The sequence below is a fragment of the Aspergillus terreus genome, genomic scaffold (genome assembly GCF_000149615.1).
Source record: "Aspergillus terreus NIH2624 scaffold_7 genomic scaffold, whole genome shotgun sequence".
NCBI classification, from domain to species: Eukaryota; Fungi; Ascomycota; class Eurotiomycetes; order Eurotiales; family Aspergillaceae; genus Aspergillus; species Aspergillus terreus.
Genome location: NT_165930.1, coordinates 733,320 through 755,105, shown reverse-complemented (window position 1 = coordinate 755,105; position 21,786 = coordinate 733,320). Strand labels below are relative to the sequence as shown.

The 21,786-nt window shown below is 53.1% G+C and overlaps 7 protein-coding genes across 7 annotated transcripts; 3 read left to right on the top strand and 4 right to left on the bottom strand.

The window, feature by feature from the left end:
* Positions 1 to 3,309: 3,309 nt before the first annotated feature.
* ATEG_05199 (putative C6 transcription factor RosA-like) lies at positions 3,310 to 5,196 on the top strand (the record flags this gene model as incomplete). The annotated part of the gene is made up of 4 exons (XM_001214377.1): positions 3,310 to 3,419; positions 3,472 to 3,774; positions 3,830 to 4,057; positions 4,110 to 5,196. The coding sequence occupies 4 exons, from the start codon at positions 3,310 to 3,312 to the stop codon at positions 5,194 to 5,196; spliced, it is 1,728 nt and encodes a 575-aa protein (XP_001214377.1).
* A 1,124-nt stretch (positions 5,197 to 6,320) lies between these two features.
* ATEG_05198 (uncharacterized protein) lies at positions 6,321 to 7,265 on the bottom strand (the record flags this gene model as incomplete). Its single annotated transcript, XM_001214376.1, has 2 exons — positions 6,321 to 6,781; positions 6,842 to 7,265. The coding sequence occupies 2 exons, from the start codon at positions 7,263 to 7,265 to the stop codon at positions 6,321 to 6,323; spliced, it is 885 nt and encodes a 294-aa protein (XP_001214376.1).
* Positions 7,266 to 7,950: 685 nt separating this feature from the next.
* Positions 7,951 to 10,752, top strand: ATEG_05197 (uncharacterized protein; the record flags this gene model as incomplete). The annotated part of the gene is made up of 3 exons (XM_001214375.1): positions 7,951 to 8,655; positions 8,705 to 10,468; positions 10,519 to 10,752. 3 exons carry the CDS (start codon positions 7,951 to 7,953, stop codon positions 10,750 to 10,752), a joined length of 2,703 nt encoding a protein of 900 aa, XP_001214375.1.
* A 465-nt stretch (positions 10,753 to 11,217) lies between these two features.
* ATEG_05196 (chitin binding peritrophin-A domain-containing protein) lies at positions 11,218 to 11,534 on the bottom strand (the record flags this gene model as incomplete). Its single annotated transcript, XM_001214374.1, has 2 exons — positions 11,218 to 11,248; positions 11,305 to 11,534. 2 exons carry the CDS (start codon positions 11,532 to 11,534, stop codon positions 11,218 to 11,220), a joined length of 261 nt encoding a protein of 86 aa, XP_001214374.1.
* Positions 11,535 to 12,272: 738 nt separating this feature from the next.
* On the bottom strand, positions 12,273 to 15,496 carry ATEG_05195 (uncharacterized protein; the record flags this gene model as incomplete). The annotated part of the gene is made up of 6 exons (XM_001214373.1): positions 12,273 to 12,298; positions 12,532 to 13,299; positions 13,799 to 14,635; positions 14,777 to 15,035; positions 15,088 to 15,340; positions 15,402 to 15,496. 6 exons carry the CDS (start codon positions 15,494 to 15,496, stop codon positions 12,273 to 12,275), a joined length of 2,238 nt encoding a protein of 745 aa, XP_001214373.1.
* Positions 15,497 to 16,047: 551 nt separating this feature from the next.
* On the top strand, positions 16,048 to 17,098 carry ATEG_05194 (putative 26S proteasome-associated ubiquitin C-terminal hydrolase; the record flags this gene model as incomplete). Its single annotated transcript, XM_001214372.1, has 2 exons — positions 16,048 to 16,089; positions 16,148 to 17,098. 2 exons carry the CDS (start codon positions 16,048 to 16,050, stop codon positions 17,096 to 17,098), a joined length of 993 nt encoding a protein of 330 aa, XP_001214372.1.
* Positions 17,099 to 17,302: 204 nt separating this feature from the next.
* Positions 17,303 to 19,721, bottom strand: ATEG_05193 (putative choline kinase; the record flags this gene model as incomplete). The annotated part of the gene is made up of 4 exons (XM_001214371.1): positions 17,303 to 17,941; positions 17,988 to 18,131; positions 18,177 to 18,696; positions 18,748 to 19,721. The coding sequence occupies 4 exons, from the start codon at positions 19,719 to 19,721 to the stop codon at positions 17,303 to 17,305; spliced, it is 2,277 nt and encodes a 758-aa protein (XP_001214371.1).
* Between the last annotated feature and the right edge of the window lie 2,065 nt (positions 19,722 to 21,786).

Below are 21,786 nucleotides of genomic sequence, written 5' to 3'. Positions count from 1 at the left end.
CTGGACTGCTCCGACGGTGTCAGATTGAGCCATCTACAGAGTACCACAAGACGATGAAGATCCCTCCCTCCAAGAGAACCGATCTAAAAGTTTAGACACCTGGCAGCACGCCCTAGCCACGAACTAAGCCTGCCAAGCGGCGCCGCCGCTCGCCCGACGAGCTGGCCTGCTGCGCTTGGCCCGGCGCCCCTCTTCGGGGAGGGCTTTGTTTGTCGTCTCGTCTGTCCATACCAGATCTGGCGTGTAACCACGAACCAACGAGGCCCGCATCTCCGCTGTCGGCTCCCCTCTTGGGACGCTTGTCGTCTGGGGCGCCCGAAATTGTTAGTCTGCTCGGAGTGACTAAGTAACTACTCCTACACCGAGGGTATTCCGATCATCCTCATAGCATGGTTGATGCGGGGGAAACCGCAAGGGTGGTCTGCAGTTGTGTTTGCGATTTCGGTTGGCATGCCCCGATTGAGGGTGCTGCGGTCCATCCAGATGTAATCGCAATCATGCCAATTATAACAGTACATATACAGTAATCTCCTCGAAACTCCTGCAGGAGAAGCCGCCCCCCGACGCTCCTAGTGTCGGATAAAAACGGCGCACGCGGACTGACCTCTGCAGAGCTAGCCGTAGTCTTTGCAGGCGTATCCACCGGCCGTGGAAAAAGAAAAACTTTCCGACAGGGGGGGAGAAGCTCACTCTGTTCATCCTCCACGGTGGAAGTTTCTCTCCCGGCCAGCGCAGCCCACCAACAGGGTTGATCCTGGTGGGCAATAAGGTTGATCTGGGACCATGAAGCGGCCCTTGACATTCCTCCGGTGGGTAGTCAGGTGCTGGTGCTGATGGGTGCCCCCCCTTCAGGCACCATGAAGGGGGGCGCGCTCAGTCCGCGGCGCTGGGACAGGAATTGATCCCTTTGGCCGTGGTGATTGGCTCCCGCCGTCACACCGGCTGGCGTTCGTCAGGCCACGAGGCATCGGTACAGACCAGAATCGTAGCTTGGCTGGGCGGATTCTCACCGAGTGTCCAACGAGGATGGGACGATTGGCGTTGATGGTGGTTGTTTTGGGTTAGGGTTCGCCAGAGGGTTTGGGTTTGCTCCGTAGATGGAGATCTGGGATGGCAATCTCCGGGTGTCTGGCCAGCGAAAAAGCAAAAAGATCTTAAATAAAAAAAAGAAGAGGTAAGGCCCCTGGACTCATTCACGATGAGTCAAGCTCCAGCTAGAGCATACCTAGTAGTTATCTTACTCTGACCCTGGTAGTTAGTACTCCGTAGTATGTACTGTAAATTGCAGTGTGAGGATCCCCTCTTCTTCAACGGACACTATTGGCTCCCTTCTGCGCCCATCGATGACAGCCTGTCGACCTGGTCGTGGAAACATCAATAATCATACAGACAGAACCAGCTAGCACCGTTGACCCATCCCCACCCTCTATCTGTAAAGTATTTCCTGGAAAGAAAGTTCTTCGGCCGACTCCATCCGTCAGTGATCTCCTCGGACCCTTGGATCGACCTTCCCAACAGCTCCAGACAGATAACTAGTACATAGGTACGTAGCTAGAGAGGGAGACCACCAACCGTCAGCCTAGGCGTACTTTCCACCCCTTGCTCAGACGACCGCCACGGGGAGCGGGATTAGGTTGTGTGGCACTTCGCTTACAGAGATGAGCTGTGGTCTGTGAGACGGATGATTTTTGACTGGATTTTCCTTCCCTTTTCCCTTCTTGCAATTAATTTTGGATTTCCGATGGCTGGAGGTGAGGGCGCATCTCAGCCACGAGCCAATCTGAAGCTATTCCATGGTTCACACCAGCTCGGGGAATAAGAACTGGTCAGAGACCCTGTAGAGAGAGGCTTAGACCCTCCCCGCCGAGTTGATACATGATCCTTACTGCCGCAGCGGATGAAACTACCTCGCAGTTGTCCCGTGCCCACCCACTTTGCCTGGGAACGGATGGGTCACCCTTCTTTCGAAACACATCCGAGGGTGACCCTAAGGATATTTTTGGATCCGCCAGAGGGTCCGGTTGACTTCCTCCGATCCATGGGCGGGTAGAGAGAGAGAGAAAGAGGGGAGGGAGAGGGAGAGAGGAAATGAAGAGCGGTTGCCAAGAGTGGAAACTCCTTCCCCCCTCCATGTGGGTGACTAAGCCTGAGGGAACGCACCGCTAAACTACATTGGGGTTAGTATCAGTCAGCCTCGCCTGGTCGGGTCCACACTAAACCGGATTGGGATGGGGCCTAGGATGACCCCCAGTGGTGGTGCATCTTTTTTTTAGGGGGGTCATTCTGGTCCGTCTTCAATATCAGACGGCCTTTTCTGCTTTACGCCCTAAGAGTTGCAGCATTTCAATAATAATAATAATCTAGAAAAATCATACGGTAAATAATAAATAATAAATAATAAATAATAAATAATAATAGTGGTGTTATTACCCATCAGTCCGGTCAACAGGAGGCTCAACATCCAGATGCTCCGTCCAGCCCTCCGCTCCGTCTGTACTAAATATACTCTAGTCTCTTCCCTTCGCTGAATCTCGGCAGGATGGAATGTCCCGACGGTTGTTGACTCTTGTCTGATCAGCATCTGACCCATCGTCTCGTCCCTCAACAACGGAGAAGTGACTAATTATTTCCCTTGGATTGCTTTCTTTTTTGGTCTTAGTCCTTTTTTTTGGATTATTCTATCTATTCTATTTTACAGTATTTTATTTTATTCCATTTTATTTAATTAATCTTTTATTCTTCCTCGGGCGTGGATGACGGGCCAGTCTTGACATCCCATCGCTTGTTGGGTATATGATCCTCTTTCATCCTCTCTCTCTCTCTCCTCTCTTCTTCTTCTCTCTCTCCCTCACACTCTTCACCCACCACCCTCCCCAGCTGAATCTACCCTTCTCTGGGGCCGATCCATTCCTCCCATCTCTGTTCCTGTCCATCGTGCAAATCAGATCCCCCGACGGTTCACTTCCTTGCCGTTTTCTCGTATTCCCCACGTGCATCCACATTCTTCACTTCCTGCTGGGACTTTGGGGGCTGCGGCTCGAGGTTACCTATTTTTGGAGCCTGCATTCGGCGCTACTGATCGACCGTCGATTCATCTTGACTTCTCTCCATCTATATAACCTTCTCCATCTTCACTTCCCCCCTCCTCCGTCGTTTCATTCAACCTCATACCTCATACCTCATACTTGACCTTCCCTCGGAGTGGGCCTGGGATCCCTCCTGTTCTTGTCAATAGTCCGTTGTTGACTTGTCCTTCCTTTATCACATTCCTTACTTCATCTCTCTCCTTCAACCTCATCATTCAACACAATGGCTGGTCCTGGCGGTGGTCCCCCTCGCAAGAGCCACACCAAGTCTCGCTTCGGCTGCAAGACCTGCAAGCGACGACATATCCGGTGTGATGAGACCTTTCCTCAGTGGTATGCATCTTCCGCCTCCTCCACGCGATATACCCCCAACTGACACATTCAGCCGTAACTGCACCAAGCACAACTGCCGGTGCGATTACATGGACGTGGCCGCCATCCATGATGAATCTTCCGCCGCGCGGAAGTCCCCTGACCTTCTCATGTCCGCCGAGATCGAGCTGGAAATCAAGAACTGGCACATCACCGGCGTCGCTCCCTTCCCCGAGCTCGTTCATTTCGCTCGCAGCTCCTGGAGCAAGCTGTCACGCACCGATCTTCGCCTCGTCCACCACATCATCGGCCTCTCGATCGATCTGCATCGGCGCGGCCTCAGTAACTGCACCATCTGGGCACAGAAGATGCCAATGTACGTTGATCAGACTGGGTTGACTGGCTGTCGGGTTGATTACTGACAGATCTAGTTTCCTTTCCATTGCCGTCTCGTATGACTTTGTCATGAGCTCGATCCTGGCCCTTTCCGCCTCGCATCTCGCTTGGATTACCCGAAATAAGGAAACCAAGCAGCTCGCCTACCACCATCGCGGGATCGCCATCCAAGGGTTGCAAAAGGCGCTGAGTGCCTTTTCGCGGGAAAACTGCGACGCTATTCTTGCCGCCTCGATCCTCCTATCGTGGCATGCCTCTGAGTGGTAGGTGCTGGAGTGGGCTGGTTGACGTGATGTCCATACTGACTCCTCCCAGGCAAAGCTGGGCCTCTCTGCAGCAGGGCCTCACTACCGTCCTGAACTCCATGCATCCCATGTGGAAACAGGAGTCCGAACTCGCCATCTTCCTCGAAAACCAGCGGTATCTGGGATGCACCAACGCGCCGATCATGTCGGGGTACCGGTTCCAAGATGAGGATCTCGCCAGTCTCGACCAAACCATCGTCGCCCTCCAGAACGCCCAGAAACAGGTCGCCCACAACCTCGAGCACTACCGTCGGCTGAGCGAGCTCGTCGAATTTGTGCGCCAATTCCGGAACGATCTCCTGTCCCAGGCCCCCGAGCAGGCCTTTGAGCGCATGCAGCCTCTGCGACGCTGGCTGTTTTGGCTCCCGCCGGCCATGCTCCGCGGCGGGGACTCGGATATGGGCGCCCTCGCCATTCTCGCGCAGTTCTTTGGCGTGGGAGTCGCTCTCGACAGTCTGTTCCCCGACCTGGGCGGAGCCTATCTGGGGCCGCTCTCCGTCGGCCCGATCGAGGAGATCTACCGCGTGATTGTAACGAGAAGCGCCACCGACCCGTTCAACCCCGAGTTGCAGCTCGCGTCCGCCTTGATGGACCTCCCCAGTCATATTGTTGCCAAATACAAAAGCCGCCTGCAGTGGTCCCCGCGAACCTCCATCGACCACTTCACTCCTCCTCCCCCGAGCCCCTACCACAACATCCAGGATTACCGCATAGCCTCCTCCTCGTCTCCGTCCTCCACCTCCGCCACTTACGCCCCCTACACGCCGCCTCTCCAATCGCCCCCCGCCGTGACCATCGCGAGCTCCCCGTTCGACATGACCGGGACCTACGTGACGGCGCCGGGCCAGAATCTCTACCCCCCTTCGCCGCGCCTACTCTCGGATCCGCGTGAGGACCTGTCGGATTACAGCCACGCAGGCTCGCTCCAGCATTCTCCCGCATTTCCACCCCCGCTCGTCGACGAGATGGGCTGCAGCCTCTCTCGGGTCGACGATTCCCTGGGACTGAACCTGCCGCTCTACGATGACGCCGCCCACTCCGTGGTTGGGGGGTATGGCACTCCGGAGCCGTGCTGGCCCGGCAGCATCTCCACCTGAGCTTGTTTCTTTTTCTCTGTCTTCCTTCTCAGCTATTTATAAAACATCTACGATTGAGTTACGGATCAGCATGTGATTGGATTGATTTTGATACTGCATGGATTTGATTTTGCATGAGTTTTGGCGATAGAAACGGTCGGGAACTGTTTGATACCTCTCTCTTTCTGTCTCTTCGCATGGACTGCGGAAGTTTGTCTGTTTGATGGGTTGTGATTTGTGTGTTATTTTTGGTTTGTCTAGTCTGGACACGGACCGTGAGCGAGAACGAAGGAATGATTGAGCCAGCGATGCGATTTTGTCTCGAGATGCAATCTCCCCTACATATCCGATACCCTGCGTGATTGGCGTTTGTTAGCTTAGTTGGAGTCAATCAAGGTGTGCTATTCTCGATGATGTTTCGACTACGTAAGGAATACGGTAGTTCATTCGAACGAACGATGATCGACACGAATACTATTAATAGACGCGGACACCCCAGATGAAGCTTGTCCCTGACTATCAACCCGCTTGGGTCCCAGCAATCTTGGAATACGATCGGAAGGGTCGTGCTGGCCGTGCCACGTGAAGCATATTTAGCTCCGATAAGGTCGCCCTGTACTATACTTAGAAGTCAGAACCCCGCACTATCTGGGAATCGGATATATCAGACATTCTACTACCTAAGGTATTAAGAATTATACCCAAATATATTAAATTTTTATATATTATGCTTTAAACTAACTAGCTATCCGAAAAATTTACTTCAGTACCCGATATATTTTAGTTAACTTGGTATATATTTGCGTGTAAAACGGCAGACCCACACCTATGAAAGGTATTATAGAGACGTCTTTTAACAAGGCCATGGGACCATGTTTTCTATGAGAATATATTAGCGTTGTGTTGCTCCTTATTGCCGACACTCAATGAGGCCTTCGAGCTTATCAGGCCTGCAATTTTCACACCATCTTGCCATAGGCGTCTGGTCGTGCAGGTGCTACCAGCTTGAATACCGTGTCGAGGAAAGCCTTCAAAGCTGACAGTCTTTTTTTACGGGCTGGGCAGATGTACGACGAACTAGTATAGATTTCATACGAGTGTTGAAAGAAATAACTCTGTCCTTCTGGGCGTCGCAACTTTGGAGTTCACTTCTTTCCCTGAGCAAGAACCGCATGTAGTCTGTTCAGACCCAAGATCAACAAGGCTATCGTAGCTTCCAAGAGCTGCAAAGTCTGGCGTGTGGCCGAAAAAAAGATATACAGTCCATGCTCCTGGATCGCGTTGACCTTAGCAACTTCTCCAGCAGGGACTGAGCACAAGGAATCACCAGCGTCAGATACAGCAGGCTTTGTCTCTGTCTGATCGTCTAGTTCGTTTGACGGTGTGGCTGACCCTACCAGCGTGGAGCTGGAACTCTCCGTTGCCTGCGTCGGGAACACAAAACTGCCTTTGGGCGTGGTAGATACACTAGGTGGTTCTCGCCCAGTCAGCTGCCGGGCAAGCGCAAGTAAGGATTCACTGGGAAGAGATCGAGAGTCGAGCTCTGCGCCAAGATCTCTATCCCGAAAGTCATCGGTCAAGGTCGCTGGCCTGGGATCGGATACCTCTGTGATGGCTTAGTGGAAGCGGTCCATAGTCCATAACGGCCTCGGCCTCGTGTACTTACCAACCACCGGATGCAAGTTCTCTTCGATCAGGGCCTGATTTAAATTCCTGGCCAGCTGGGGAAATTGCGGATCTGCTTTCTTGTTGGGGGCCGGTTCGATTTTGGTTCTCGTCATGGCCCTCCGACCTCGAGGGGGACAGATCAGACGTTGCTGGATGCGGTGGCGCCATCGCCGCATCTTAACCTCGATCTGCAGGTCCAGGTAGAATGGGCTGGAGTCGTGGTGAAAAACGAGTGCGGTATGGACAACGGGCGGGTGCACAGGCTGTCGCTCTAGTTCGTTTTCTTCCAAATGCCAAACAAGCTGTCGATACCGACTGCTTCGCGTAAACAGGTCGTCGGATAAGTCGTTGGACGACGCTGCGAATCGCGTGCCTGTAAATTTCCATCGCGAGGCATAGCTGACTTCGGACCTGCTTGACATGCCAATTCCTTCGACACTTGTGCTGCCGGCTCCAAATTTAGGGTTGGCCTCGAACGTCTTGGACACTTGTCGCTCTCTTTTTTCACCACTCAGCGTCTGCGGGCCAAAGAACTCGGTTACTTCAAGCCCGGAGGTTGTCCGTCTGAGCGACGGTCTCTGAACGCCGTGAAAGTTCAAGGTGATGGTCGCTTGTGCGAGCTTGCAGTCGGCAGGTTGGTGAAACGTCAGGTCCAGGTACATTAGGCCGGAATTCTGATCGCGGAGCTGCCCCCAACGCATCTTGGACATGAGAAGGCAACAATCGACCCGAAGATTTCCGACGGTGAGATCGCAAAGACTGGCACTCGACTGCGTCTGGCACATATCGACATACTTATGTGGCTTGATTGAAGATGGCGGCGGCTTGAAAAGCATCGTTTTGGATGGTGATGGTGATGGTGATGCCTGTGGAGTGCGGATATGATTCCAACCCTGGAGGAGGAACAACGCTATTAAACAAGAACCCCTCACTCATCTTTTCTTTTTTGACCACTGAATAGTGTGGCACTGCCGCAGCTCGTCGACCACCACGTATTCGTGTCGCTTACGCATGCATCGTCGCGCCTTGGGGAGGCTGTGCCCATCCGCTGTCGGCGCCAGAAATTCAAATGATGGATCATATCTTCCTCTCACATCAGCGACCGTCATGACGTTCAATATCACTATAGGCCCATCCCAGCTCGACTCAGACAGCTCAGGCGTGGAGGTATCACCTCCGTCCGTTGGGAGCTACAGTTATCGGGGCCCGTATGATGAATGGGCAGAAGTCTCTGATCCAGAGGAACTGAAGCCTAGCGATTCAGCTAGGAGACCATGGACAAGTGCGAGAGAAAAACCAAAACCAGAATCTCCAGGATACGTATACGCCGCAGAAGAATTCGGGCCATCATACAGCAATCGCGACAATAATTGTTTGATCTGTGCCGGCGACAAAGACCAAGACAAAGACATTACCGTCCATCTCAATATCGAAGCAGGCCTGGATATAAGCCATGATTTAGGAAATTTGGCTCGACTGAGTCGATTGGGTCATTTCTATCAGGCAGTTCAGCTTTTTGAGGATCGCCTCGCGCCACACGTCGATTTCTTCCCCGTCGTGGCCGAATTCGCAGACCTTCTTCTGGAGCAAGAAAACTTCGGCCAACTTTCCAAATTCATATCCAGTCGGCTCACTGACCCTCACGTAAAATACTCTGATGAGGAGGTTCTTTTACTGAAGGTCATCAAATCGCTTGCCGAGATCTATACCAGAGGAGCAGTAATACCCGCATTGGAAATGTCGACAGAGGCGTTGAAACACCTCACAAGCAACCACCGCTCTCAATCGTCAGAACACATTGCCGGATCGCAGGTTAGTACGTTCCCAAATCCGGTCTTGAACATTTCTCAGTCTTCCTTAGATCCAACTTGTGGAGGCTTGTGTGCGCATCATCGCATATGCAGCTGCACACTCAAACTTCCTGGAGAGCGAACGTTTCAAGTCCCTGTTGCACTGGTCGTTGACTGACGACGGATTAATAAGATGGACAAACGATGATGAAGACTACTATCGTATGCCACCACCACCACCGCCGCCGCCCCCACGATCATCACGATCAGCATACGCACGCTACAGATCAGACTACCGGGCATTCCACTCCAAAAAAGAGACTTCTCGTCACCGCTCTGCAGGCAGAGGCAATGCGTTGCAGGGGAAATGCCCTCAAATTGGTCCTTGGTATCGTCTCTTGGTCCAAGAAGGATTTCTGTGGGAGTCGCACCGTATCTTACGCGCTATACTACCTTTATTTGCATCCAGGCAAGGGCATTACGTCGACGACGGTAGTTTTGAAGAATTTGCCCAGCTTGACGACATATCCAAAGCCGGTGAAGTCTTCCTTCAGCCCAAAGGTGTTGTGACGGATGACGAGCAGGCACTCTTGACAGAGTTTGCAAATGCATGCCTCCTTGCGCGCTTCCTGAATGATGGATCTGCTCCTGAAGCTGTCCGTACGACTCATAGCCAATTCTTCAATAAGTCTCATTCCCTAGCATCGGCCATTCTTTCCGCGCACCCACACTTGATCAAAAGCCGAACGTATCTGGATTGGGCGTTGCTCGAGAGTACTCGGGAATTATCGACAATTTGTCAATTGGCGGACAATCAGCAGAGATCGGTTGCGGAGAGATGGCCGCATGATATTCCCAGCGGGGTGCAATCTCTTCATCCGAGAGACCCGATCGTGGAGACAGCAGGACTAACACAGACCTTGAGCAATCCCTTGCGATATAGAAACCTCGATATCATTTCTGCAAGCGCCAGAGAGCTCGGAGACTATCGTCTTGAGGAGGCAGTGCTCCAGAAAATTTACCAACTCTCGCGTGATTTTGAACAAAGGCTCCAGGCCGTGCAGGCCCGGGCACGGTTACATTATGGCACGCTGCAGAATGCTTCGGGTTATCTAAGCTGCTTAATTGACGAGTTTCGGCTGCTTGATTCTGGCGACTCCACCAGCCGTGAAGGGATGCGCAAAGACCTCCAGCGCCGTCTAGCTGAATTTAACGCCTCCTTCCCGTTCCGCTTTGATTACACCGAAACCTTCCGTCAGAACTCGGCCATTGTCTTCTTTGACAATCCATTGTTGAAACGCATGGAAAGAAAGGTTTCATATCTCCTCCTGAAAAGCCTGGGCCGGGATGTAGAAGCGGAATTAGCCAGGGTGCAGCTGGCTGATGTCGAATGCCATCTTCCGAGGCTTGATTCCACTCCGTTGCAGCCACCAGCGGCGGCGGTGCACGACGAACGCGGCAATCATAGTAGCCCAGCCCAGATTCCAGTGACGGCAACAGAGAAGAAAAATGACCCGCCCGTTGGTTGGCCTTCGGCTCGTGCGATCTTACCGGAAAGCTATCGCAGCGGAGACGCGACAGATGAGGTTGCACAAATCTGGGAGAAACGGCTCGTGAACATGCGTAAGGAGCTCGCTGAAGAAAAGCGCAAGGAAAGAGAGGCTAAAGAGACGGCGCGGCTCGCATGCGAGAAATTGAAACTTGCAGAAGAAAGAGCAGGCGCAGCAGAGGCATCATCGCATGCCATGCCTGGCGCAGCGCAGCAGTTAATTACGTTGAAGGACCCTGCAGGTCGGGAGTTCCTATTTCCCTTTGAACAGTGTCGTTCCTTTACGGTGAGTCGCCTGTTATAGGAGAGAAACCAGATCTGACATGCTTCCCCCAGGCATTCGAGGTGCTCATGCAGCGAGTTCTCGTTCATGATTCCATTCTTTCGCAACATATTTCCAATGGCGATTATGAGCTCATTGGGCCTGGCGGCAACCCCGTATCCCGCGTCGATTGGGACTCGGTCATTCAACCAGGTTCGACGATCACGATGCGCTCAAAGCCTGATTCGGGACAGGAACCATCTCAGACGCCAGAAAAGGAGGATGACGACTGGGGGCTTGGTTCGTGAAAGACCAAGAAGGAGTCGCCCTATAAGGCAAGGCAAGATGGTGGAAGAGACAGGTCGGACACAGCTGTTTGAAGGTACAAAAGCCGGCTGATATCAGCTTCGCCACCAGTTCTTCCTCTTCTGGCATACTCCTGAATCCGGGCGTAAGTTCTCTGCTTTATCAGGCTGCATTGGCGTTAGTGGTTTCTCTGCGGCATTATTGTTTGTTTTGTTGATTGGAAGCAACGAAGCAATATCTGTTGACATTCGGTAGATTTAAGAGCCCCCTCAGCAGAATAAATACAGTCTTGCTTTCAGAAACGGCTCTCCTTTTCGAGGAGCTCCGGCTCTTTACATTGAGATTGTCTTTATCCGTTGGGCTCCCATGCTCGTTCTATTATCTGTTCTGTTGGATATGAAAGCGTGGTGATCTCTGAACCAGGTCCGCCTCTCCCTTATGACGGATTCAAAAATTATTGGTATCAACTAGTTAGAGTCAAACCCTCCATTAAACCAACTACATAACACTGTAGAATCAACCCACCCATCCCAACAAACCCGGTCCGTGATCACCGACAAAGTTCCGGCGTAATCGGCCCACAAGTCCGCAGCTCGGGATGGAAGGCGCGGTCGTTGCCGCACGTCATGAACACGCCGACGTTGCCGGCACCGCACTGGTAGAATGCGTGGCAGTCGCCGGGGTACGCCCAGATGTCGCGGCCGTTGCAGGGCACGGCGTTGGCGCGCGCGGTGGTGCAGAGGAGCGCGGTGGCGGCTGCGGCGAGGAAGTTGGTGAGTTGCATTGTGGATGGTTGGACTGGACGGATATGTTAGTGGGGTTTGGGGGTGGGAAGTGGATTGCGTACGTCTTGCGTGAGGTATCTGGAGAGGAGACGGGAGTTTGGTTGTTGAGGGTCGTAGTGAAGGTGGGATATGGCCGGGGCTCTGGGTTTATATCTTTATTCTCAGCCCCTTTTCGAGGGTCTGTCGGAGGTGAGGATGAGGATATGACAGGTAGGGGGATTGACAGCATGGGACTATTGATGTGATGTAGAAGACGATGCATGTTCCTGCGTGGACGGCTCGGGACTGTAACTATACACGCATAGTCAATCAACAAGACTAGGTAGTAAACTAACAAAGCAACTACTACAAGCATCGACAATGTGCGGCTGTCCACAGCCAGCCCCTTGCAGATTTTTGAGCGAAAGTCGGGTTAAGCTTTGTGATATGTCAATGCAACTGTTCTGCACCATGCCTGGAGCACGATAGAAGTACTGTCAGCCTCCATTCCGTAAGATATAGGTATATACTACTGCGTTTGAGCCAGTAGCAGGAACACGGTGGACCAAATGCATGTCTATGAACAGAGACTGGCATTAACTGTCATTTCTCTCCCATCCAAGATCATCATGCGTCTGAAATAACATGATAGTCAATGATCTTCACATCCGCATCACAGATCATACCCATCACACTCCCGTCACAGCCGAGCCAATGGTCCATCCGCTCGTACAATCCCTAACGACGCCGGCGTGATATCAGCAACCGTGCGACACCCGGTCAACTGCATACATCTCTTAAACTCTGTGTAGAGAATATCGAGGACCTTGTCCACGCCCGACTCTCCATCATACTGCAACAAAATCAGCCACCTGCAGAAACTAGCTGAAAGCGCACTCACCGCAAGGCCCCAGATCATCGGTCGCCCAATCCAGCAGCATTCCGCTCCCAGCGCCAGCGCTTTGAAGATATCCGTCCCGCTGCGGATCCCCCCATCAATATGGACGCGGATCTTACCCTTGGCGGCCTTGACACACTCGGGCAGAGCGTCGATCGTCGCGGGCGTCTCATCCAGCTGTCGGCCGCCGTGGTTGCTCACCACCACCCCGTCGCAGCCGTACTCAACCGCGAGCTGCACATCCTCCGCGGTCAGCACCCCCTTAATCCAAATCTGCATATTCGTCACGCTGCGCAGCCATGGGATCTCCTGCGCCCAAGAATGCGAGCTGGAATTGAACGCCGTGAACCCGTCCTCGTGGCGCTCGCTCCGGATCATCTCCGAGGTCTTCTCCAGCATCGGAAATCCCAACCCCGCCGGGGAGCGGAAGTCGTTGCGGTGCTCGCTGTACCGCACCCCCAGGATCGGGCTGTCGGCCGTCAGGAAGAGCGCCTTGCACCCGGCGGCCTCGGCGCGCTTGATGATGCGCTCCTGCTTCGCCCGGTCCTGCATCGTGTAGATCTGCATGGCGTGCTGGATGGGGCCGACGCCCAGGCCGGCCGCGCGGATCTCCTCGACCGTGTGGTTGGCGAAGCTCGACACGCCCATGTGGATTTGGTGCTTTGCGCACGCGCGGCTCGTCGCGAGCTCGCCGTCCGGATGCGCCATGGCCTGGAGACCCGCGGGGGAGACGCAGAGCGGAAAGCTGATCTTCTGCCCTAGGACCGTGGTGCTAGGGTCTGCCTGCGAGACGTCCACTAGCACGCGGGGTCGCAGCCGGTACTTGGTGTATGCTGTTGTATTCTCGGCGACGGTGACTTGGTTTGTTGAGCCGGAGTTGTAGAATTCTACTGTTGTATTAATATTTGAACGGCGAGACTTCCATGTGCGAGTTCCCTACCTGTGGCGGATGTGGGCAGTTTGCTTGCTGCTGCTTCTTTAATGTCATTGATGCAGAGCATGATGTTGTTGGGTTGGTTCGCCATCTTTCTAGAGTGCCGGAGAATGATATACTTGACAAGATTGTTCTATGCAGTGGACGAGAATGTGGCGGAGTGGAAGTAATGCCGGGCATACCCCTCACTAGGGCTGATAAGCTGCTCGATGTACCTAGGTTAGTCATTTGGAGAGACACGGTGGAGTCTTGGGGAATGACACCCACGCTATTATTCATAGATGAAGCAACCCCACTCAGCGGACGGCATTGTCAGTGCGTGTCTGTTGTCTCAAGCTCATCTGGGGTATCGGTGAACGGCCAGACACTCCCCCACTGACTCTTTTCCTCTTCTGAAACACAGTGGCCATCTAGAAAGTCCCCTTTACACCTCTCCAAGTGCCTTTTCATACGGTCATAGTTGTCATGATAGACCCAGCCGTCCCACCCTCGATACGCCCCAACGCGGGTGAGGAATTCGTCCATCAACACGACGCTGCGGTTCCACAGTGCCTCATCCTCCCGTTGCCGATCTCTCTCCAACTCACTGAAAGAGAGTGGACAGGGGACAGATGATCCGACATGGGTTGACCACTGTTCTTCGAGTCTCATTAACATTCCCTCAACAACCGGCTCTCCATCGCTGAAAATAGACCCGGATAGCCCCATGATCTGCACCGGAAGCGAATCTCTGAACTGTAACGCGCGATATATTTCGGGACACTGGCGGATCAATTGGATCTCATACAGTTTGTAGAGTGACTGAGCGGCTCGAAGCTTTTTCGCTTCCAACTGCTCTTCTGGACTTAATTGCTCAAAATTATCGGGCAGTTCAATTGACTGAAGTCCTTCGGGAATTGGCCCATCAAATTCAATAAGTCTTGGATGACGGGCTTGGAGAAACAGCGGCGACAGGTTCACAGCTTGCCAATCAATGACGGACACGATCTCAGTCGGGTTATTCGGGTTGACAAAGATGTTGTCTGCATGAAGATCGGGATGCCAAAGGACCGGTTTCGAGACCTCCTCGTCTTTTGGCAACAAAAACGGGAGAGCTTTCATATAGTCCTGCAATGTTTTTCTCTTGTGATCTGCCCTAGGCTGATACTGTCGCGGCCCATAGAATAGGCCCTGTTGGCCTGGGAACGTTGAGAACATCTGCAGACACGCAAGTTCGCGCTGGGCACGGGAAAGCATATAGTCCTCGAGTGAGGCCCCTGTAGTAAGCTTGATTCGTGTGGTCCCGGAGTCTGGGCTGGAATACTTACAAGGGCCTCGATCCACGCTGACGGCATCGCGTCCATCATCAAAAAGGGTCCTGTTGGTTGTAGGTCCAACTGCAAACACTGGCTTTATGGCAGGGTCCTCCGATGCGGATTGAATGATTTGACCTGGTGAAACTCCAGGGAGATCCTTGGCATAGTACAAGCTCCCATACATAGGAAAGTGAGACGATGAAAGGGACTTTTCGAATTGGACCAGTTGTTTGACAATCTCGAATTTGGCTGGGCCTCGGATTTCGTCCCAGTGTTTACTTAATTCGACGCCTTGGCTGCGCTCCATTATTATGTACTCAGCTCCGACGGGATTGTCGGCCGAGGAACTAAACGCGTACACCTTGGGTGCGGGAACATTGAGGATATTTCGGACCTGACCATCAAATTAGCTGCAAGTAAGCTATAGTATGAAAAACCATTCGTACGTAATCCATTGTCGCTACTTCGCTGGCGGTAGTGAAATGTTGGCGGCCGGCATTTGGATTTGGCAGCTTTGCAATAACTTCCCTACCGTTGTCCATTGTCATCAAAAACACCTTACTGAAATTGCCTTCAGGCAGCTTCTGGACCTGGACACAGAATCTCGATCCTGTCGCTTCCGTTGCCACCCGGGCGAGCTCCCCTAAGTTGAACTTGACATATCGCCGAGAAAGCTGTTCGCCCTCATTCCAGAGCCATCTCCCTGACGTGTAGCGGTAGAGACTCTCCTCATCACAGGGTTGTATTGAGAACCTCTCACTTTGGCTCGTGGTAAGCAAAGGAGATGGTTGTGGTCTGGCAGAAATCACTGGCGATGCGGCGTTGTGCATGGACAAGTCTCGACATTGGAACCATGTCTGTGAGATCGGCGGACGTAATAGATGGGTCTGGCAGGGGAGCGTTCGAGATATATGCATGCACCTATAAGCTCCAATCTGGGTAGCGTCTTGTGCCATGGTGCATTCAGTCGCCTGTCCAAGTCTATAGTGTTGCCATCAATCCAACATCATGGACTCATAGTAAGTCGCCCAGTACTCGAGCACAGTCATGGGCATCCACGTGGTGAAAGCGTGGTGTGAGCGCCTATAGCTGGATTTGGAGCGTTTATCAGCATAAGAACCAGGTCAAGCATAATCCATTTAGAAGATAGGATCTAACTCTGCGATCAAGTGTAGAGATATTGTTGTTAATGCCTAATTGGGTTACACTATCATCACGTGATTATATCTGATAACGACATTATATAACATTGTTTGCATCGCAGGCAAACACCCGATTTGGCAATCTCCGACACCTGCGGAGCTCATAGACGGTGACAGCAACTATCCCCCCGAGTACACCGAGTGTTTTCACATTCCTTCTCACACTCAACCCGCAGGGCCCTCACTTCGTTCCATACAATCAACATGGCCGACGGAGGCGGCTGGAGCACGATCGAATCAGACGAAGTGAGCTCAAAGCCTCGACAACCACCTCTAAGCCTACCACAAAGCTAACCTAACTTAGGGCGTCTTCACATCGCTCATCGAGAACCTCGGCGTAAAAGACATTCAATTTGAGGAGCTCATTTCGCTCGATGCCGACACGATCCGCTCACTAAGGTACTTCCCCCCTCCCGCAAGCACCGTGCGCGACACTCCCAACCTAACAACCGCCAGCCCGGTCTACGGCGTCATCTTCCTCTTCAAATACCTGCGCGACCCGGCGCCCTCTAGCACAACCCCGCAAGACGGCACGTACGACACCAACGCCAGCACAGACCTCTTCTTCGCGGCCCAGACGATCCAGAACGCCTGCGGCACGCAGGCCATCCTCTCGGTGATCCTCAACCAGGACACGGCCGCCAGCCACGCGCCGCCCATCGACATCGGCAGCGAGCTGCGCTCGTTCAAGGACTTCACGACGGGGTTCCCGCCGGACCTGCGCGGCGAGGCGCTCTCCAACTCCGAGACCATCCGCACTGCGCACAACGCCTTCGCGCGTGCCAGCCCCTTCGTCGACGAAACCACCCGCCCCGCCCGCGACGACGACCCGGACGTCTACCACTTCATCGCCTACACGCCTGTCAACGGCACGTTGTACGAGCTGGACGGCCTGCAGCCGTACCCCATCAGCCATGGCGCGTGCGATGCCGACACCTTCCCCGAGAAGGTGATTGGGGTGCTGCAGCGGCGCATTGCGCGGTACCCAGAGGGTGAGACGCGGTTCAATTTGATGGCGGTGGTGCGGGATCTGAGGGCGCGGGCGCGCGAGACGGGGGATGTGGAGCTGTTGGAGCGCGAGGAGAGGAAGCGGCGCGCGTGGGCGTGGGAGAATACGCTGCGTCGGTCGAACTTTGTCGGCTTTATTGGCGAGATGATGAAGGGCGTGGCTGGGATGAAGGAGCGTGAGGGGAGGTTTGATGAATGGGTGCAGCAGGCGCAGTTGGAGACGCAGCAGAAATTGATGAGGCGGTGATTGCTTCTCCTAAATCTACGAGGGATGAGTCGCATGTGTTAAATACCAGGACCGTGTCTGTAGAAATAACGCTATTAATGCTAACGCTAACGATAACGCCATCGTAACTCTCGCTAGGTACTATGTACGTCGTCAGTCGTAACTATGAACACGTGCTGTTGAAAACACCGCCATGAGAGATATATGGTTGAGCCGTTGACTCGACTAGTATTCAATGATGCGAGACTTAATGTGCTCCACCATGGGTGCTGGCAGCTCATCCTCCCGGATGAGGTTCAGTGCCAGGAGATCTGACCAAAAGAACATTGCCCGGTCTTGCGCATACGCAAGATAGTCGAACTCGTCTGATTCATCCACTTCCACATCTGCTGCTGGGACTCCAGTTGAATGGTCCTCGTTAGCGTGGGTGGAGCAGCCGTTTGAGCCGTTACTATCCTGACCTGCAGCAGCGGCTGCAATGCCCTCTTCCATGCCAGGTACTTTTGCCTGAACGATCCCCCAAGCTACCCACTGCGCTGAGTTCATGACTCGCCACAGTCGGGCCTGTTTCATCAACGAACAAACATCTGCCTCGAGCTTGTCCTCGTGGGACTTTTCCAGCTCTGTCAACCTCTGAGAGTCAAAATCAGAGCCGGCATTGAGGTCAAGCGGAGCGACGGAAGTCATGTTGGCAGAGATCCCGTGCATAAGCGGAGTGATTGAAGGAGAATACTGTCCTCCGAGGTTGGGTCGGTGGGTGAGATAGGCGCTGATGAATTGCCGTTGCTCTGAAGGAGTTGGGAAGCCTCGGTTATTGCATGCCCAGGAGGTCTCCGCGTCATGGTAATTATAGCACCACTCAGTCTGGCCTTGTTAGCCGCCGCCAAGAAGCAACATGATATGCACTTACAAAGTGGTTGGCGAACTCAAGCCCGGGCGTGTTTGCCGACGCATACTCAAAATCGATCACCACCAACTGCTTGTGCTCATTCTCTGGGCGAAGAAGGGGAGATTGGGAGCTCGGTTCCATGCGTAATAAATTGCCATATTGGGTCTTTCCGGTTAGATTGGTTTAAAAGTGGAGGGATCCGGTACTCACATCATTATGGGCAAACACGAGTTGCCGTTTGATCTCCTGAATCCCCCCGTAAGCCGCCACGAGCCACTTGCGGTAGTTCTCAACGGCTTTGCGGAAAGTCGGCCATGGTACACCACACACGAAGCCGCGCTGCCGCCAGGGCTCGGACGCAGCCTTGGTCTCATTGTGTTTGGATTGGAGTTCCTTGTCTAGCCAGTTGGTGACTTGCTCGCAGCGATCCACCCACTTGTCCCAATTCCTGAACACCATAGGACCTTCTTCCCTTTCTTCCTCCAGAAGATCAATTCCTTCATGGAGCTCTCTCATGCGCTTGGCGATCTGCTTCATTGTTCCAGGATCCCGCAGGTCCTTCGGGGTCAAAGGACGAGCTTCAAAGTACTCTTCGAACCGGCCGTTGTTAAAGGTTCCTAGCACTCGTGGTCCAATATTCTTTCGGCCTAAGCGACGCAGGATCTGCAATTCATTCTCTCTGTCAATCAGATGATCTACCTGAGGACCGTAGATTCGCAAAAGCAGCTTCCTATGCACATGTTAGAGCAGGCAGCTTCAGAGACATAACCAGATGACTCACGGGGGTGGTTTCCTGGGGACGAGAGTGTAAGACCCGTCGTCCGACTTAGGAGGAGGAATGTTTTGTGGTGGTGTGACCACATAAACAGCATTGGTCAGGGCACCGCTGAGTCGCACCACTTCAATATCTCCCGCCAGTTCCATTGGAAGCTTGCGCCATCCTTTCAGCAGGAGGGTATGGGTGAGGCGAACAATTTCAGTCTTGAATATCGTCCAAGCTTCCTTATCCTTGGCCCGTTTGGCGTTGGAACCATTGTCGTTGCCTTCATCATTATCCACCTCGCCGGCACTATAGGCCAGCGTCTTGGAGTTGTCCAAGGCCGCATCAACGCTCGGGGGAGCAGAGTCCAGCTCGGCAGAGTCTGATTCCGAAGCGGAGCCTCGCCGCAGTCCTTTCACAGCGGTTCGCCGGCGGGTGGGAGGGCGTCGGACAGGATACTGCGATCCGTTGTTCTGGTTTCGGGATGTCGCGTATTGAAGCAGGATTTTCTCCAATTGGTCCAGCGCAAATGGACCATCCGCCGGGTGTGACGTCGTTTTTACCAAGGGCACACCAACGGGGTCGTCTTCATCATCATCCCCATCGCTGACGGCACCCTCCGCTTGCTCATAGGGCCCGTTCCTCCTCGCCTTCTGCCGCGCTCTCTCACGCTGCAGCCACTGATACACCTGGTGGAAGAGGAGGTTCTGCGAGTCGTCATCACCATTCTTCATGCTTTTATCTTTCTCGATCCGCGTGACCGGCTCGGTGATGACGCTAGAGGTTTGGCTATTGATGAAGGGCGGGGGATAAATGGGAGGCCTCGCGGACAACTTCTTGCTCATGGAAGCACGGTGCTGTTTGGGGACGAAGCCATCCGGCGCATGTGCGGTAGAGCCATTACCATTGGCATGTCGAATCTTCTGGAACGAGGCGACGTTCAGGCCGGTACCCGAAATTGGTTCGAGACCTACTCTCACATGATCAGAATCCATGGGCCGTGAGGAGACGCGATTGGGAATGAGCGGATAGGAAGAGATCTAGAGGGTGGAACGGAGGTCGAGGAGGAACGTGTTGGACGGGAAGAAGTCGCAGTGGGCAATGAAATCATCTGATCCAGACAACGCGCAGGCAGAACCTCGGGACTGCTACTACTACGCCGAGGAGTAGGGGGTCCAGGAACGGGCACGGTAAAGTTAAATTCATGAGCCTACCTTCGATTTCAGGACCTGAATCGCCGTTCTGGTCGGTGAAGGAGGGCATCTCCTTGCGCCGGGGATTTAAGGGATAATATCTGGGACAGTTTGGCTTTCACGTCCACAGAAGGTAACTGATCACAGGGACCGATCCACACGGAGAGAAACCAGGCCTGAGCGACAGGACACGCTGACGATGGAGTGATCGAAGGGGGACCCTGGACAAGACCGGAGAAGACAGCACGTCCGAGTCGACTGTGGATGAAGAGAAAAGGGAAAAAAGGGTGACCCCAAGTGGGGTGCGGAAGTAATGGCGGTCCAACGATGCGGGTAACAAGCGGTCGGAACTGAACAGGAATCTCCACCGATCCACGGATGACGAAGGTGACAGACCCAGGATGGAGGAGGGTGTGGTCGCGTGAGGGTCGATTGCCAGGAAAGCAGAGAGAATGAAGAGGACGAGAGGATGGAGCAGCAGATGCGATGAGGTGATGAGGTGTGTGTGTCGCAGAGTGGCGAGAAGGAGAACAAGAAAAGGGACCAACGAACGGATCCGCTTATCAAAAAAAAATCCACAGGATGCCTCAGGCTCAGGTGACCGACCACCCGCCAAAGAGAAACTAAATCGCCGCGATAGAACAAATCAACAAGGCCCATATCAAAAGCACATATTATTATCGGGCGCTGGGACCCGTATTCCCCGGAGTCGATGACGCCCCGTGCATGGTGGTGGTGGTGGTGGTCAGGTACCCTGCGGCAATCAATTCGACGGTGATAAGCTCCAACCAAGCCTCCGTCGCTTCCAATCTCCTTTTTGTCTCGAAAGAGATAAAGAGCACCGCGACCTCGGTATCGGGCCGCTCGGTCTCAACGTGACATTGGATCGATAGCCAGTTCCGTTGATAGGGGGTCTCCCGTTAGATCGACGTCATCGATAGACCCCAGGTTGCATGTTTGTAGTAGTACGAGAGTCGCATGGGGAAGATAAGCCTCGGATCCGACGGGCGATGAGACACGATCGCATCCATCTTTGTCTTCTTCATGCCGCCATCTGGAGGTGAAGAGAGCCCCTATGTGGTCATGTAATAGCAGCAGTAGTACGGTACACAACAATGACACAAGTCATTGTCCAGCCACGAGTCCCAAAGAGTCATACTGTTCGCTTTATCCTCCTCTAGGGGGGATTCTCGGTACGGAGTCATTTGTCGCACAGGGAAGAACATTATATTGTTTCATACTGGACGTAGTCGCAAGGGCATTGATTCCATCCGTATCAAGAACCGGAGAGTCTTGTGTCGCTTGGGAGTAACGGAGGGCTGATGATGGTTGTGAATCAGAATATATGCGAAGGGAGGAGGGGAGAGAAAGGAGGGGAAGCGAGCGAAGGGGGAGGTGACATGCATTAATGATGCCTCAGGAATGAAGCCCAATCAGGAAAAGAGGGACATGCAGGCATTCGTCTCCGAAGACGCACGTTCCTCCTTGACAATTATTCTAGTACGTACGTAGTAGTTCTGGAGGTTGAATAAAGTGTACGAAGTATACAGATGATTTATTTCAGAACACCAGAGAACTTTTTTTTAGGACATGTTTCAACCAGTAGACTCAGGGTTAGTGTTTTGAGGATAATATAACACTACATAGTACCTCGCGAGCGATTTTATGATGGGGACGATGTCAATTAGATCACTCAGAGAATACTTGGACTTGGCAATATTGATATTGACTGTCTCGGTGTTGTAGATTCCAGTGTTAATGGCGTCTTGTCGACAGATATCACCAATATATATATCGTGGTCTTTGCTAGAACTCCTGATTCCCTATATACCTATTGAAGTCAATGGAAAATCATTCTCTCATATAA